Source organism: Nipponia nippon, unplaced genomic scaffold (genome assembly GCF_047370975.1).
Source record: "Nipponia nippon isolate SJK-2023a ecotype South Korea unplaced genomic scaffold, ASM4737097v1 scaffold_12, whole genome shotgun sequence".
Taxonomy (NCBI): Eukaryota; Metazoa; Chordata; class Aves; order Pelecaniformes; family Threskiornithidae; genus Nipponia; species Nipponia nippon.
In genome coordinates this window covers 631,026-645,944 of record NW_028262313.1, presented here as the reverse complement: position 1 = coordinate 645,944, position 14,919 = coordinate 631,026, and the positions used below count along the sequence as shown (strand labels likewise).

Genomic DNA, 14,919 nt, shown 5'->3' with positions numbered 1-14,919 from the left:
CTGCAGCCGGGGAGCGGCCTGGGGAGCTTTCAGTTACCCGCAGACACAGCTCCCTTCCCCAGCTCCCTCCCCGAGCCTTGCCGGCGGGTCGGAAGCAGGCTGAAGGCCGGGGTGAAATGGACTTGCACGCTTTTATTGAGATTGAGCGCAAAGGAACGACCCGGGTGCCCAAAGGGTGCTGCAGCGCAGGAGCTGGAGCTGGTGGCGTGCAGCAGCAAGAGCCGGGCCGGAGGGGGCTGGGGTAGGTACCCCGAGCGGGGAACCAGCCTCTTTATTTGTTCGAGGGTGCCCCAGGATCCCATGTGGATGCCTTCCCTTGCCTGCCCCTGCCCGCACAGGGGGGCTCTGCAGGGCCCCGCCTGGGCTGCAGCTCCCCTGCCCCGTCCCAGGGGGTGCCTGGGGTGGCCGGTGCGCTGGGGGGATCTGGCAGGCTGGAAGGGGCCATCCTGCCACGGGGGCTGTCCTGCCTCACCCTGCCAAGCCCCTCTGCCCGCGGAGCAGCAGGGCGCTTGCTCCAGCTCCCTCCCGCAGCCCTCCGGACCAGGTTCGGTGGTGAGCTGCGGGCAGCCTTCGGGGCTCCTCTCGAGCCGAGGGAGGGGGCTCGCGGTGCCCTGGCTGGGCTGACCCTCTCCCCCCACAACCCAGACTTCCCAGCAAACCTTTCCCTGGCCGCGCAAGGAAGACGGTGGAGGAAGGCGGCGCGGGCGTCCTCCCTGCCGGTGAGGAGCTGGGCTCAGCAGCACCTCTGCGCTTTCGCACATGGCTGCTCGGCGCTGGGTTTGCTCCCTCCCTGCCTGCTGCAGATTGCGCTGTCCTTGCAGGCTGCCATGCGCTCTGCCTGGCAGGCGAGGGCTCTGGGAGGAGCTATTAAAGCTGTGGATAAAGTGGGGCAAACCCAGGAGAGGCAATCCAGGCCCGCGGCATCTCGGCGGGGAGTGCGGTGTGCCCGGAGCACCCTCGTCGGGGCAGCGGTGCAAGGCAGCGCAGTGCAAAATGTCCCGGGGGCAGCGGACGGGGCAGCCTCGGGGGGCCGAGGGCTGAAGTGCCCGCAGCTGCGCAGCTCCCGCCTGCAGCGCAGGGCGCCCGCGCCAGGGCTCACCTGCTTCCCCCGCCAGCAGCCGTCCCCTCCAGTCCGGACCCGCTGCCAGGCCAGGGTGGGAAGCGGCTGTGTCGGCGGGGCAGTGCCAGCAGGCAGGGCCGCCTCAGGAGGACTCTGCCAGGGAGAGGGCCCGCAGCTGCCCCTCGGGACCCCCCAGCTCGCCCTCATCCCGGTTGCCGTCTAGGGTCTCTGATCCCTCAAAGCAGCCTGAGTCCCGGGGAATGTCCCCCTTGGGCTCTGAGGGTGAAGGCTGGGCTTCGGAGCTGTCGCCTTCCTCCGGCTCACTCGCTGCTGAGAGAGACGGGACGCGGCGTTAGCGGGCAGCGAGGCTGCTGCCGGGGCTGCCGGGCGTGGGGGCCGCGGGCAGCGCGCGGTGGCTCCCACCCCAGCTCTTACTGTCGTAATCCAGGAGGAGCTCGGCAGCCGTGAGTAGCTTGGCGCGGTGCTGGGGGTCCGTGATGTTCAGCTCGTTGAGGTGGGTCTCCCGCAGCTCCTTGAAGTCCTCCAGGGTCTGGTAGCCATTCAGCAGCAGGGTGGAGGTGTGCTCCTGCGGCGGGAGGGCGGAGGGGTGAGCGGAGCACGGCGCGGCTCCCCGGCTCTCTTCGCCTGGCCCTTGGTGGCTCCCGCCACGGCACAGGTCCACAGTGGGCACTCGCCCGAGCATCATCTGGAAAAGCCACGTGTCCCCTCTGCCCCCCAGCGGTGCTCGGGCGTGAGGCGGAGGGGCCCACGGGGATGGGGGATAGCGAAGGGCAGCTGGGGAGCAGAGGGGAGGGTGGTCCTGCTGCCGGCACCCTGGGCTCGTGCTGGGTGCCGCCGCCCGCCCACGGGCGCCCGTCCCTTACCTGCAGGTTGATGCGCTCCAGCAGCTCGTGGAGGGTCTTGGGCTTGAGCCGCTTGCTCTTGCCGGGGCCCCGGCTCTTGCGGGCGGGGGCCGTCTCCTCGGGGATGACGTCCACGTAGATGAACTTGAAGGAGCCCACCCTGTTGTTGAGCAGCCCGGTCCAGGTGCCCACGGGCGGCTTCTCGATGATGCCGATGATGTCCCCTTTCTGGGCCAAGGGAGATGGGGGTGGAGGCAGGTGCAGGCTTGGGGACGGCTGGGGACATCCCCCCCCCTCAGGGGGGTCCCCCGCCACCCTCCCTCCCCAGGGCCCGCACCCTGGTCCTGTCCTTCGCCCCAGCTCTCCCCAGCCCCGGGCTGGCCATGGCATGCCTCACCCGCAGCTTCAGCGAGTCCTTGTCGTAAGGGCTGGGCGTGAAGTCGGTGTGGACGCGAGCCCGGCCGCAGAAGGGGCCGGTGTAGGCTGGACCGCTCTCCTCCAGCCGCAGGCTCTCCCGGTTGCTGCTCCCGGGGCTGGGGCTGGAAACTTCGCTGCCTGTGGCGGGGAGGGAGGTGAGGATGTGCCCGGCTGTGGGGCGAGGGGCCGGGGTGCTGCCGGGGCCAGGCTCACCGCTGGACAGCTGGCGGCTGAGGGATGGGTGCCCGTCTTCCTCCATCTCCACGTAGGACAGGGGCACCTTTTCGTGGCTCGGCTCCTCTGTGCTGCTGGCTGGGGACAGGGGGCACAGGGACCCCTCCTCCTCCACGTCTCCCTGCTGCAGGGACCGGGGTCAGGCCAAGGGAGGGGGAGCTGCCCCCGCCTGCCCGGGCCCCCCCTCACCTTCCCCTCGGCCAGGGCTTTCACGGCCATCCTGCCCATCTTGCGGTTCATGGTGCGGGAGATGACGGCCCGCCACTTCTTGCCCAGCTTCATCCCGCTGCTCCGTGCAGCATCGTCGGGGCCGGCACTGCTGGACTCATCCTCGGGGATCTGGCAGAGGGATGGAGAGTGAAGGCAGAGCCCCCCCGCCCCCCGGGCAAACCTCAGCTGGGTCACACAGGGCTGCGAGACTCCTTGGGGAGCGAGACCCCAAACCCTGCCGGTGCTGGAAGCCCTGGGGCTGCCCCACGGCATGTGGGCCACCAGCAGGACCAGGAGTCTGGGGAAACAGCTCTGAGCAGGGCTGTGCCTGGCGGGAAGGTGGGAGCGGGACGGGGCAGGGGTGCTGCCGCCCCGCGGGGGGCCGGGCACTCACGTTCTCCTCCAGGTTGAACTCCTTCTCGCTCGGCGCGGGGGAGCTGACTTTGGACTTGGCGAAGTCCTTGAAGCTGCTGGATCGCTGGAGGGAGAGCTGGGAGAGACAGAAAGGTGTGAGGGCTTCTCCCTGCGCCCCCTGCCCCGGCTCCCACCCTCCCCTCCGGCAGCCGGCCCCTCGGGCTGCTCTGGCTTGCCCAGGGTGATGCCGGTGCTTGAAGAATTTTTTGGCTGGCACAGCCTCGCCCTTCCTGCCCTTGCCAAGAGCCGCCGTGTGTTGTGAGCCCCCAGGACCTGGCATGCACAGACCTGGCGTTGCTCCTGGCGCACGCGCGGCTGCCTGGCCCAGCGTTCCCGGGGCAGGGACTGCGCAGCGCGGTGCTGCTCGGTGCTGCTGCGGACTGAGCCGTGCCGCGAGCCCCTGCTCCAGCACCTGCTGCGGGCACTCCGGCACCGAGCCTGGCACCACTGGGCTGGGAGCAGCCCAGGACTGCACCGCGCTGCTCTCGTGGCACATGGGCTAGGCGCTGGCTGCGAAAACACAGAGGCTCTGCAACGCAGCCGCTCCACTCAGCACCCGAACGTGGCCATGCTGCGCTGGCCTGGCCCCTGAGCCAGGGATTTCGGGAACGAGAGCAGAGTGGGACCCGCCTTGCGCTCCATCCTGCTCCTGCGGTGGCTGCGACCTGGGTCGGTCCCTCCCTTCCCTGGGAACGTCTGACAGCTAAAGGCTGCTTTCAGCGGCTGAGAGCATGGGTGCTGCCGTGCCCGTGCTGCTGCCCTCACGTTCAGCTCCAGGCCTGAAAGCTGCCCACATTTTCTGCCTGCGAGCATCATCTCACAGCCCAGAGAGCACCTCCCCACCGGCATCGCCAGCAAGCTCAGTCCTGGCTTTGTGCCAAAGCTGCTGACGCGGGTTTTGGTTCTCAGTCCTGGCGCAGCCCTCCATCACTGCCTCTTCCAGTCTTCCCTGTGCCCCCCTGCCTGCCCCCCTGCCTCTCCTTCCCTCCTCTCCATGTCCTTGGGTGCCTGTCCCACGTGGGAAGGGGTTCCCTGTGCCGGGAGCACCCTCGTTGCTGGCCAGCCGGGGTCCCCGCATGGCCACGCAGTCCCGGGTCTCCCCCACCCCTGAACGACCAGCACCAGCGCTGCCGTGGGAGCCGGCTCACGTGTTGGGGCTGGGCGAGCTCAGCTCCCGGCTGCCGGCACGCTCAGAGCGCGCACCACGGCGCTCGGTCTTGTCTCAACCGCAAACGCAGCAATTTCCTTTCTCGCGTTGCTCTGCCCGCCTCGGGCTCCTGCTTGCAACGGAGGCGGCCGAGGCCCTTCCCAGCCCCTGCGCAGCCTGGCCCTGCTCAGACACAGCCCTGCGCCTTCCCCTCCTCCTTCTCCTTTTTATTGCCTCAACCGAGCATCCCTTATTACTTGTTTTTGCCATTTCCTTATAGAGGGCTGCCTCGGAGGAGGGAGACCTGGCTCCATCCCTGCTGTGGCCTAGCAGGACCAGCTCAGCTGGTGCATCTGTGTGGAGGAGATGCTGGCGGTTTGCCCTGCTCCAGCCCCAGCAGCCCTGAACCCACAAGACCCGGGTGACTTGAACCCCTTGGGTCTCCCCCTGCACCCTTCAGAGGAAACAACTTCGCATCGGCTGCTGCCCTGGGTCTGGAGGAGCCGGGGGTGTGAGAGCAACTGTGGAAAGCCTGGCAGCGGGGGGCCGTGGAGCTGGGGCAGCCGGGCCCCCCCGGGCAGCACGGCAGCGAGAGGGAAGTGAGAGCGGCGGCTGCAGCTGGGCAAGGGCAGGGGATGCCCGCCGGGGCCTGCCGGGCTCGCGGGGCCACCCCCACACAGGGAGCGGGGGCTTCACTCAGATTTCCCCTGGGAGCTTCCAGCACGGAGGAGCCGCCATGGCATGTAGCTCTGGTGGGATGTCTGCCCCTCATGGGCAGGACCGCGGCACCGGGTGCTGTCCCCCTGCTCCCCTTGGTGGCTCGCTGTTGCCGAAGCCCTCCCACCAGGGCCTGGCAAGAGCTGAAGCGCCCGCTGGTGCAAGACCCGGCAGGGTGCCACATGGCCCTGCTGTGCCGGGGGCTCTCGAGAGGCCGCGGTGCTGGTAGCCGGTGCTGCTGGTCGGTCCAGCACCTGGTGCGGTGCTGCCGGAGGAAGCGGCCAACACACGTGACAGAGCTGCAGCCTCGCGCTGCCTCGACCGCAGACACCTTGCTGCGCGGGCTGGGCTGGGAGCTGCGCGCCTGGCACCGCGGCCGTCCCCCCGCCCCGGCAGGAAGCGGCAGGCGGCCGCCCACGCTGCGGGGAGGGGGAGCCGCTGTCCCCGGCAGAGCCCCACGGGTCCCACCAGCACCCTGGCTTGCACCCATGCTGACCCCGGGGGTCTGCGCATCCCAGCCGCCCGTCCCACCGTGCTGCAAGCCAGGGTGGGAGCAGGGCGCGGGACACGGCCAGGACCACACACTGGTGGTGGCCACGGTGGCCGGCAGTGGCAGGGACTGACTGCTGGCAGTGCTGCCCCCAGGCCCCACAGGGCTCTGCCCCCCGACACCAGTGCTCCCCGCTCAGCATCCCATGGGCAGCCCGGGCTCGGCCAGCGCTGGGTGTGCAGGGACACCCATGGGTGCCGAGGGCGGCCGGGCACCGCCAACGCTCACCTTCCTGTGTCCTGACTCCTTCTCGCCAGCGTTGGAGGGCTTGCGGCGCAGCATGGTACTGGGGCCCGGTGGCAAGGGTGCAGTGTTGGGGCAGCGCCTGGCACGGCACGTACCGAAGCACCGGCACCGAGGCCGGGAAGCGCACAGGAAGCCGGCAGTCACATGAGAGGTGCTTGCAGCGGCGCGGCTCAGGGTGGCTGGCGGGTGCGCAGGCTGGGACAGGAGGAAGGAAACCCTCCACGAAGCCGCGGCCCTGCCCAGGGCCCCCGGGGCGGGGATGCCTGCCCGCGCCCTGCCACCCCTTGGCGATGCTGCTGGTGGGCACTGTGTCCCCCCCATGCAGAGGATGAAGGTCCCCAACCCCTCCGCCGTGTCCGCTCGGGATGTCCCTTGTGTCCCTTGCATCCGCGGGTCCTCCTAGCTGGGCTCAAGCCCAGGTGGGACCTGCACATTGGCACCCTGCCACTGGCACCCACGGGGCAGCGGGGATGGCCCCAGTCGGGCCGGCTCCCCTGCACCCTCTTGCTCCGGTTCCCCCATCTCTGCTCCCAAGAATTAAAATCCGCCCTGAATCTCTGTCTCCTCGCCGCAGGTGCTGATTTGGCCACCCCAGGGCAGGGAAGCCAGCATGGGCTGGGTGGCATGTGTGGGGCCGGGGGCCACGTGGGGCTGGACCCCAGCCCCACACCAGCCAGCGAGGCGGCGGGCAGGCTGGCAGCGCACCGGGCTGCCGTGGCAGGGCACAGCAGTGCACAGGCACCCTCCATGTTGCTCATGTTTAATCACAAACGAGCAAATAGAAAAAAAAAAAGGAAGTGAGCGGTGGAGAGAAGAAACAGCCGCGGCAGGGAGGGGGCTGGCGTGGGGCCGGCTGGCGCAGGGTCAGGCCTGCAGCCCGCTGAGCAGCGCAGAGACGAGGGAGGCGAGGGCCAGCACGCCCAGGGTGGCGGTGGCGGCGGTGGCGGCGCTGCCCAGCGGGAAGGGCTCGGTGTTCCTCTGCAGCCAGCGGTACGCCTCCTCCAGCTGCTGCCGCTGCAGCTCTGGCCCCACACGTGCCCGGATGGTCTCGTAGTAGGCATTCAGGTACCGGATCTGCAGCCAGGCACCGCAGGGGGCTGCGGGAGGCTGCCCCGGCTGCCTGTCCCCCCTCACCACCTGCACCCCCCTTGCCCCCCGTTGGCTCACCCCATCCAGCTACCCCACACCCCGATCACTGGCCCCATCCGCAGACTCCATTGCCCCTCTCCATCCACGCACCCCTCCCAGCCCCGTTTACCTGCCCTGACCTCGTGCCGTCATCCTGGTTTCCTGCTATGTCCCCCCCCCCGCCCCCTTTGCTCTCCCTGTACCCCAGCCCTACGTGCTGGCCCCACATCCCTGCTCTGCCCCCTGCCCCGAGCACCCTGTACCTGCTCCGGTGACAGGAGGCTGAGGTCGATGAGGTTGCGGTCGTAGGGCACCAGGGAGACCACCTCGAAGGTCAGGAAGGGCTTCTCCCCGCTCTGGTACTGCCGCAGAGAGGTGGTGTTGGGTGCCCCCAACCCGCGGTGCAGCCGCCCGGTGCCGTGCCACCCCTGCCAGCCCAGCCCCATTGCGCTACCTTGGTCTGCGCCTCCACCACCAGGGCGATGTCCTCGATGCGGATCCCGAACTCGCCGTCCCGGTAGTACCCAGGCTCTGGGGGCCGGGGAAGGCGCCCAGTGAGTCCCGAGCCCCAGCAACTCCCCTAGCCCATCCCACCCCAGAGGGGCCTGACCTGGCCCCTGAGTGGGGCCGAGAGCTGAACGCCTCCTCCCCTGGCCGGGCTCTGCCCCTCAGGGACGTCCCCGAGAGCCCGAGGCACCGGAGCACCAGGCGCACGTACCGATGGAGGTGAACATGCCGGCCGCCAGCGGCACGTTGTTGGACTGGAAACCCACGGGCCCTGCAGGGGACATGGGGTGGGTTACAGCTCCTGGGGACGGCGTGTGCTGCGGGGACACCCTGACAGCGACCGAGGTGTCACATGGGCAAGAACCTTGTGGCCACCACAGCAAGGACCACGGGGCCACCCCAGCAAGGACCACGGGGCCACCCCAGCAAGGACTGTGGGGCCACCCCAGCAAGGAACACAGGGCCACCCTGGTAAGGACCATGTGGTCACCCTGTCAAGGACCATGAGACCACCCCAGCAAGGACTGCAGGTCCACCCTGGCAAGGACCGCAGCACCCTGCAGGTAGGGACACACGCCCGCAGCCAGAGGCTCAGCTGGGTACAAGTCCCCCTTGTCCCTGTCCCCTGCAGCTCAGCCCGTGTCCCCAGCGCTGGTGTCAGTGCCGCAGAACCTACACTCATGGACCGAGAGGAAGTTGCCGATGCCGTGGCCGGTCCCGTGGCCGTAGTTGAGTCCCACGTCCCAGAGTGCCCGGCGGGCAAAGGACTCCACCACTCTCCCTGGGGAATGGGATGGGGGTCAGTGAGCTGGCGAGGGCCCGCGCAGGGCCGGGCTGCCAGGCGCCCGGCTCAGCACCCACCTGCCGTGTTGGGCGGGAAGACGAGGCGGGACAGGTCGATGTTGCCCATCAGCACACGGGTGTAGGCTTCCTACAAGGGACATGGCGGCGGGGCTGAGCGTGGTGCTGCCCGGAGGCTCGCCCCGACACATCCAGCCCTGGCTGGCACCTTGGTGCTGAGCACCACGGGGATGCTGGGCACCACAGGGGGGTGCTGGCTGGCACGGGAGGGGTTGGTACCTTCTGGAGCGGGGTCGGCACACCCCAGTGCACCGTCCGCGTGATGTCTGTCGTCCCGTCCCTGCAAAGGGGGGCCGTGAACAGGGGCGACGCAGCCCCAGCGCCGGCTTTGGGGCCCCCTGCCACCGCCCTGCGCTGGGGGCACGGGGAGGGGGTGGGGGGCTGCGCAGTGCTGGGGGGGGGGGGGGTTTCGCCTCAAGGGCTACGCACAGATATTGCCCTCCGGTGTCCGAAAGGTACATCTCGTCCACGGACAGCTTCCTGCTGCTCTCGTTGGAGGGGCTGCGAGGGGGCGGGGGTCAGAGCCCACTCCCAGCCTCCAGCTGCCCGCTCCCCACTGCCGCTGCCGGCCCTGGCACCCCTGGCCCTGACCGGGGCCGAGCTGTACCTGTAGTGGGCCAGCGCCGCGTTGAGCCCGCTGGCGGAGATGGTCTGGAAGCTGAGCCCACGGTTGTGCCCCTGGGCCCTGGAAGGCAGCAGGGAGGGAGATGCAGGGGGTCCCCGGCTGCCCTCCACCGGGCAGGGGGGGCCGCGGTGGCAGCACTGACCTGCGGAGTGCATTGATGTGTTCTGCCGCCGAAAACTCGTCCACCTGCCCCTGCGGGACCACCTTCTCCAGCCACAGCAGGTACTGGATGACAGCCACTGCGTCCCGAACCTGGGGGTGGCCCAGCGGCATCAGGGGAAGGGGGCATCAGCACCCCGCTTCCCCTGGCTGCCCCCCGCTTCTGCTCGGGGCTGCGGGGATGGGGACAGCCCTTACGTGAGCGGCTCGCAGCAGCTCCTGCTCCTTGGCGTTTTTCACAGCCTTGGCCAGCATGACAGGGGAGTAGCTGTCCTCCAGCAGCTTCTCCTGCAAGGGCAGGCTGGGGGTGGCACGGCCGCGCACAGCCACCCACCCCCTCATGCCCCAGGGATGGCCGCGGCACAGCCTGTTGCCCCGTGGCTCGGTGGCACAGGGCCGTCCCCGAGCCCAGCAGGACCCATGTCGCCCACAGCCGGGCTCGGCGGCACGGGTGTCAGCAGCGGCACGCGGCCATGCCCCACCTGGGGGATGACGCTGTAGAGGCCGTAGGTGGTGTACTCGGTGCCCAGCCAGACGGTGACGTTGCCCTGGACGTACTGGCGGAGGTGGGCACGTGCCTGCCCGTACTCCTGCAGCTCCACGCACAGCAGCCCGGGGCAGCCTGCCTGCAGGGACTCCCGCGCCGCCGCCGACAGCCGCTGCTCGTCCACAAACAGGCTGGGGAAGGATGCGGGATGGGTTGGGCACAGCCGTGGGGTTGGCCTGCTGCCTGTGTCCCCCCCCGAGCCCAGCCGTGCAGGGCACACTGGTGAAGAGGGGGAGACTGGGGGGCTCAGAGGGGATGCTGGGCTGGGAACGGGGGTCACCCTCAGGGTGGGCTGGAAGGGAGGGGGCTGCACCCCAAGGTGGGCTGGGTGGGAGGGGGCTGGAGCCGGGAAATATGCAGGGTTTGGAGGGGACACACAACGGGGCTGGGCACTGCAGGACATGCTGGGCTCTGGGGAAGGGGGCAGTGGGGCCGAGGAGGGTCCCACGGATGCCGGCCCTGGAAGGGGAGGGAAGGTGCTGAGCCCCATCTGTGCCCTGTGCCCGCGGGGAGGTGGTGCCCACCTTATGCTGGTGTTGGTCATCAGGGTGTAGGAGTAGAAGACGGGGTTGTAGGGGATGTCATCTCCACGGAGATTGAAGAGCCCTGCCAGGAACAAGACCTCCGAGCCTGCATCTGCCGGCTGCCCTCCCACCCCCAGGGCTCGGAGCCCATGGCACCCACCACGGCACCCACCACGGCACCCACCACGGCACCGTGGCTACTCACAGGCCGTCTCCTCCAGCCCCGACAGCAGCACGGCCGTGGGGCGTCGAATGTGCTGCTCCATCTGCTGCCGGATCCCGGCCACCTTCTCCTGCCAGCTGCTCCCTGGGAGAGGAGCGAGCAGCAGGCTCAGCTCGGGGATCACCACGGCCCCGGGCTGGGGGCTGCTGCGGGCGAGCATCCGCCCAGCAGCCCTGAGGGGGATGGCACGCTTGTACCCGTGAACTCTTCTGGGAGGCTGTAGATCTCGCTGGAGGCTGGAGGGGGTCTCTGGTCACCCCACACTTGATCCACGAGGTTGGTCTCGATGGGGAGCAGGGTCCTGCCAGAGCCGTGCAGAGCCCGGCTGTAGCTGTTCCAGGTGTCTGAGGGGGGGAAGCAGCCCGCAGTTGGGGGCACCTGGTAAATCCATACCTGGGAGCTGCCCTCCTGTCGGGCAGGGTCCCCCCGTGTGATGGCCAACCCTACCGATGGAGAAGAGGAAGGGGTCCAAGCTGATGTTCCCCCCCACAGGAACCGCCTCCAGGATCCACAGCCCGATGGACTCGATCCAAACTGCAGGAGAGAGCTGGGTGGCACCGCGGGGGCGAACCGTGTCCTGGCCCACGCTGAGCCCAGATGAGGCTGCGGCTGGGGCTGGGGGGTCCTGGGGGTGGGGAGAGGCAGCAGCCCCCCAGCCTGCCCCCCACTGACTTGTCCTCTGCAGCTCCCAGTTGCAGTCCATCTGCCGCTCTGCCTGGGTCCAGTAGCGGCTGTCGGTCCACAGGGCAGCCTTGTCCTGCGTCACCACAACGGTGCCTGGGACAGGAGTGGGAGCTCAGGCATCACCTCTGCCCCCTCTCCAGCCAGCTGGCGGGGACCCCCAGGGAGCCCCAGCCCAGTCTCCCATGTGGAGCGGGACCATGCCCTGCCCTGAGGATCCCAAGGATGAGGACCAGCAGGCAGCTGGGTGCTGGCCCCCGAGCAGGGCCCCAGGGTGGCGAGGATGCGCTTACCTGCAGAGCCGGTGAAGCCGGTCAGCCAGCCCAGCCGGGAATCCCGCTCGGCGATGTACTCGCTCTGGAGCCGGGGATGGAGCCATGAGAGGCGGCCACGGGCACCAGCCGGGGAGCCGGTCCCCAGGGGCGCAGGCAGGCTGCTTCCTTACCATGTGGGCATCCGTGGAGGGCACGATGTAGGCATGGACACCGTGGGCTCGCATGGTGTCCCGCAGAGCGGCGAGCCGTGCCGTTGTGTTGACAGCCGTAGGGGGCAGGTACTGGTGGCACAAGGGGACACGTGCTGGGGGGGGGCAGCGGTGGGGCTGGGGGGGTGACCCCGTGCGGGGTGTCCCAGGAGCAGGGAGGGCCGGGCGCGGCGGGGCTCACCGGTGGGTCCGTGGAGCAGTCCCGGACGTCGGTCCTGGCAGAGGCAGCCTGTGGCGGCCGGCCTGCGGCACAGCCTAGGGACACCGGGACACCCCGGAGCCTCAGGCTGCAGCCCGGGGTCCTGCTGGCCCCTTGCTGCAGCCCAGAGCCAGCACGGGGGCAGCTGTCACCCTCGTCCCCAGTCCCAAACACCGAGCCAGCCCAGCTTTGGGGCTTTTTGCAAAAACCCGAGTTTTTAGCCCCAGGAAGAGTGGGTGAAAACCAATGCCATCACTTGGCTCAAGAGGAAGTAAACGCTCCGGGCACGCCAGCGCCCGTGGCATGCCTGGGGACGGGCCCCAGGGGTGCGGTGGGATCGCCAGGAGGCACAGCCAGTGCCCACCGTGCCCGGGAGCTGGGGAGGGGGTTGGTAGGAGCCAGCCCTGAGCATCCCTGGCGCTGGGGCTGATGGAGGACCTGGCCAGCAGCCAGGGATGTGCCCCCAGCAGGACCTGGCCTCTCCCCAGTGCTGCTCTGCATCTGGTGCCACCACCGGCACCGCCTTTCCCTGAGCTCTCCACCACCATCACCTCCCAGCGCTCGTCCCTGGGCTCAGGCAGGCAGGATTAGCCCCTCTCCCCAGCCCGGCCCCCTTCCCTGGGGCAGCAGGGCTGGAGCAGCAGCACAGCCCTGGCTCCCTAAGGGAAACCCACCCTTGCTTCACCCAAAGTTGTGGTTCGGACTGCTGCAAAACACCCCTACATCCTCCACGCTGGGACCAGCCTGGGTCCCGGGGGGTCCCGGGATGCGTCGTCCCCTGGTGAGCCCACCCCACCTCCCAGCCCAGCCCCTCCGCCATACCGTGGAGCAGGAGCACCCAGGCTGCGATCCACTGCGCGGGGTGCATGGCTGCCCTGGGGGCGCTCAGCAGGACGGGCAGCGGAGGGGACCTTTCCCCAGCGCCTTAGGTGACAGGTCCCTCCTCCTGCGCCTTTGCCCCGAGGCGGAGGGATGCTGGATGGGAGGGCCAAGGCCCAGAGCAGATATGAGGAGGTTGTTGTCCTATGCATTGAAAGCGAATCCTGCTGCTAAATCAAAGCAAACTGCAAAATCAGCACAAAGTCCAAAGATCCTCCTGGAGCAGAGGTGGGACTGTGCCAGCTCAGCCTGGCGCCCAGGGTTAAATGCAGGCAAGCAGGGGCTGCTGCGTGCTCCGCTGCCCTGTGTCCCCAGGAAAACCTCTGTCCCCCAGGGCCACGGAGGGCTGGCACGGGGCCCCCCGGAGCGGCACGCTGCTGGGGCCAGCGGACTCCCCGAGCCAGCCGTCCTCCTCCACCAGGCCGTGGAGCGGTGCAGAGCATCCTCCCGGGCACGGCCGTGGCGGTCCCCAGCCCTGTGCCCAGCGGCATCCCCGGGGCTGGGGCTGGCCGAGGCCAGTGCTGGGGGTGGGGGGGACTCCGTGGCAGCTGCTGAGCATTGCAGCTGTCCCGGGGGGCAAAAGCGCCTTTCCTTCCTGTAGGGCCCTACCTGCCTGCGGGCCTGGGAGCTGGCTGTCGGCAGGGCCAGCGGGGCAGCCAGAGCACCGATGAAACACCCACCCGCCCTTGGCTCCTGCAGACGGCTGTGTGCTGGTAGCACATGATTTTGCATTATCTGGCCATGGCTGGGCCCTAATTTCTTTTACGTGGCTGTTCTTCCACTGTGGCTCTAGTAGCGGGGTTGGCAATCTTGCACCGGCAGGCTTTTCAGCCCAGGGAGAAGCCGGTCAGCACCGAGGACCACGTCAGCGCCTGTACTGCTCTCACCTCCGTGCCTTCGTGTGGGGCGCTGGCCTGGCTGCTCCGCGCTGGAGCCTCCGCACCCCTTTGGTGAGGGGACGGCCGGCGTCCAGCAGCGGGTGGGAAGGAGCCGACCATCCTCAGCAGCGAGCTCCGAGCTCCCCGGGGATGCCCGTGGGCAGTGCCAGGGCAAAGCGGGGCAAGAAGGCGATGGGAGAGGAGCAAGGGACAGCATGGGCAGCAGCGTGGTGCACCGTGCTCGCTGATGCCTCTGGTGTCCGGGCCAGCTGCATGTCCCACACGTCTGCAGATGCTTTGGGCTGCATGAGAGGTGGCGGTGCGGGAAAACCCCCAGTGCTCTGCGGTGGGGACTGAGGGAGACTGGCTGGAGGGCACCCAAAATCCTGCCACGGCCCCCCCATGGACTGCAGAAGGAGCAGAGGCTGCTGCCGCTCCTGCCTGCTCTGCCCAGCCCCTGCCCGCAGGTAGGGACGGAGCTGGAGAGGGGTGACGGAGGAGCACGGGGACTCCGCAGGACACAGGCGGTGTCTGAAAGGAGCACGGAGGGCTGGGGCCACAGCGTGCGTGGCGCTGGCATCCCGGCTTTTAGCCGGCGCGGTTATACGGAAAAGCAACCGGGCTTTGGAGAGACGGAGCTGAACGTCTGACCTGCAGCGTGCGGGTACGGGTTTCTGGGGAGCAGGAATACGCGTAAGGCCTTGAAGGTAAGCATGGGGTAACTTCAGAGCTAGTGAGAGCACATGGTCCTGCTAATGGAGTAGTAGGAATAATAAATTAAGAGTGCATTAGCAGGTCGGGTTGGAAATGCTGGCAAAGGAGACAACGGCAATATTTTAGCATCAAGCAGCCTTACGCGATCAGAGACACCTTTGGTGGCAGCGTACGGAGGGAGGGAAGTGTGATGGTGCCGAACAGACCGGGCTATGCCTTGCAGGCGGGGTACCAGCCCTGCCCGCGGGCACAGGGCCCGGGGACCAGCGGCCACCCGCGAGGGACCCGCTCTCTGCAGGAGGAGCTCGCTGGGACGCGCCCTTTGCCCCGCCAAGCCCGTCACCTCCGGATGGCCGTGGCATCTGCCTTGCTAAAAAGCTCATTACGTTAGTCATAACGAGCCTTGACCCCGAGGCCTGTCACTTTTATTGCACTCGCATTTCCCCTAACCGGCTCAGTGACTTCTCTGTGGTTATTGAAGGGAAAGGCTGGCTGAAGGACAGACCCGTTGTTGGCAGGCAGCAGAGGTGTCCCACCCAGGACAGATGCACATCCCCGCCCAGGACAGACACACAGCCCCACCCAGGACAGGGGTGCCGGCAGGAGTCCCTGCTGGAGAGTTGCTCCTCGGACCATGGAGCTCCTTGTCACC

General features: G+C 68.6%; 2 protein-coding genes across 6 annotated transcripts; both read right to left on the bottom strand.

Moving 5' to 3' along the window:
• Nucleotides 1-112: 112 nt before the first annotated feature.
• On the bottom strand, nt 113-6,068 carry SASH3 (SAM and SH3 domain containing 3). 5 transcript variants are annotated; one of them, XM_087748227.1, is made up of 8 exons: nt 5,841-6,064; nt 3,179-3,274; nt 2,764-2,913; nt 2,554-2,698; nt 2,321-2,478; nt 1,945-2,151; nt 1,496-1,766; nt 113-1,390 (listed from the first exon to the last, which is right to left on the bottom strand). In XM_087748227.1, exons 1-8 carry the CDS (start codon nt 5,892-5,894, stop codon nt 1,203-1,205), a joined length of 1,269 nt encoding a protein of 422 aa, XP_087604353.1. In that variant the 5' UTR covers nt 5,895-6,064; the 3' UTR covers nt 113-1,202. The 5 variants fall into 5 exon arrangements, with proteins under 5 accessions (XP_087604353.1, XP_087604355.1, XP_087604352.1 ...); XM_087748229.1 differs by having other exon boundaries at nt 1,496-1,646; nt 5,841-6,059; XM_087748226.1 differs by having other exon boundaries at nt 113-1,387; nt 2,321-2,698; nt 5,841-6,068.
• A 571-nt stretch (nt 6,069-6,639) lies between these two features.
• Nucleotides 6,640-14,005, bottom strand: XPNPEP2 (X-prolyl aminopeptidase 2). Its single transcript, XM_087748121.1, has 21 exons — nt 12,619-14,005; nt 11,779-11,852; nt 11,559-11,669; nt 11,407-11,470; nt 11,105-11,209; nt 10,880-10,966; nt 10,630-10,776; nt 10,415-10,516; nt 10,210-10,291; nt 9,621-9,816; nt 9,337-9,426; nt 9,122-9,231; nt 8,962-9,039; nt 8,784-8,855; nt 8,574-8,634; nt 8,355-8,424; nt 8,170-8,274; nt 7,705-7,764; nt 7,441-7,517; nt 7,250-7,348; nt 6,640-6,932 (listed from the first exon to the last, which is right to left on the bottom strand). Exons 1-21 carry the CDS (start codon nt 12,662-12,664, stop codon nt 6,723-6,725), a joined length of 2,046 nt encoding a protein of 681 aa, XP_087604247.1. The 5' UTR covers nt 12,665-14,005; the 3' UTR covers nt 6,640-6,722.
• Nucleotides 14,006-14,919: the final 914 nt, after the last annotated feature.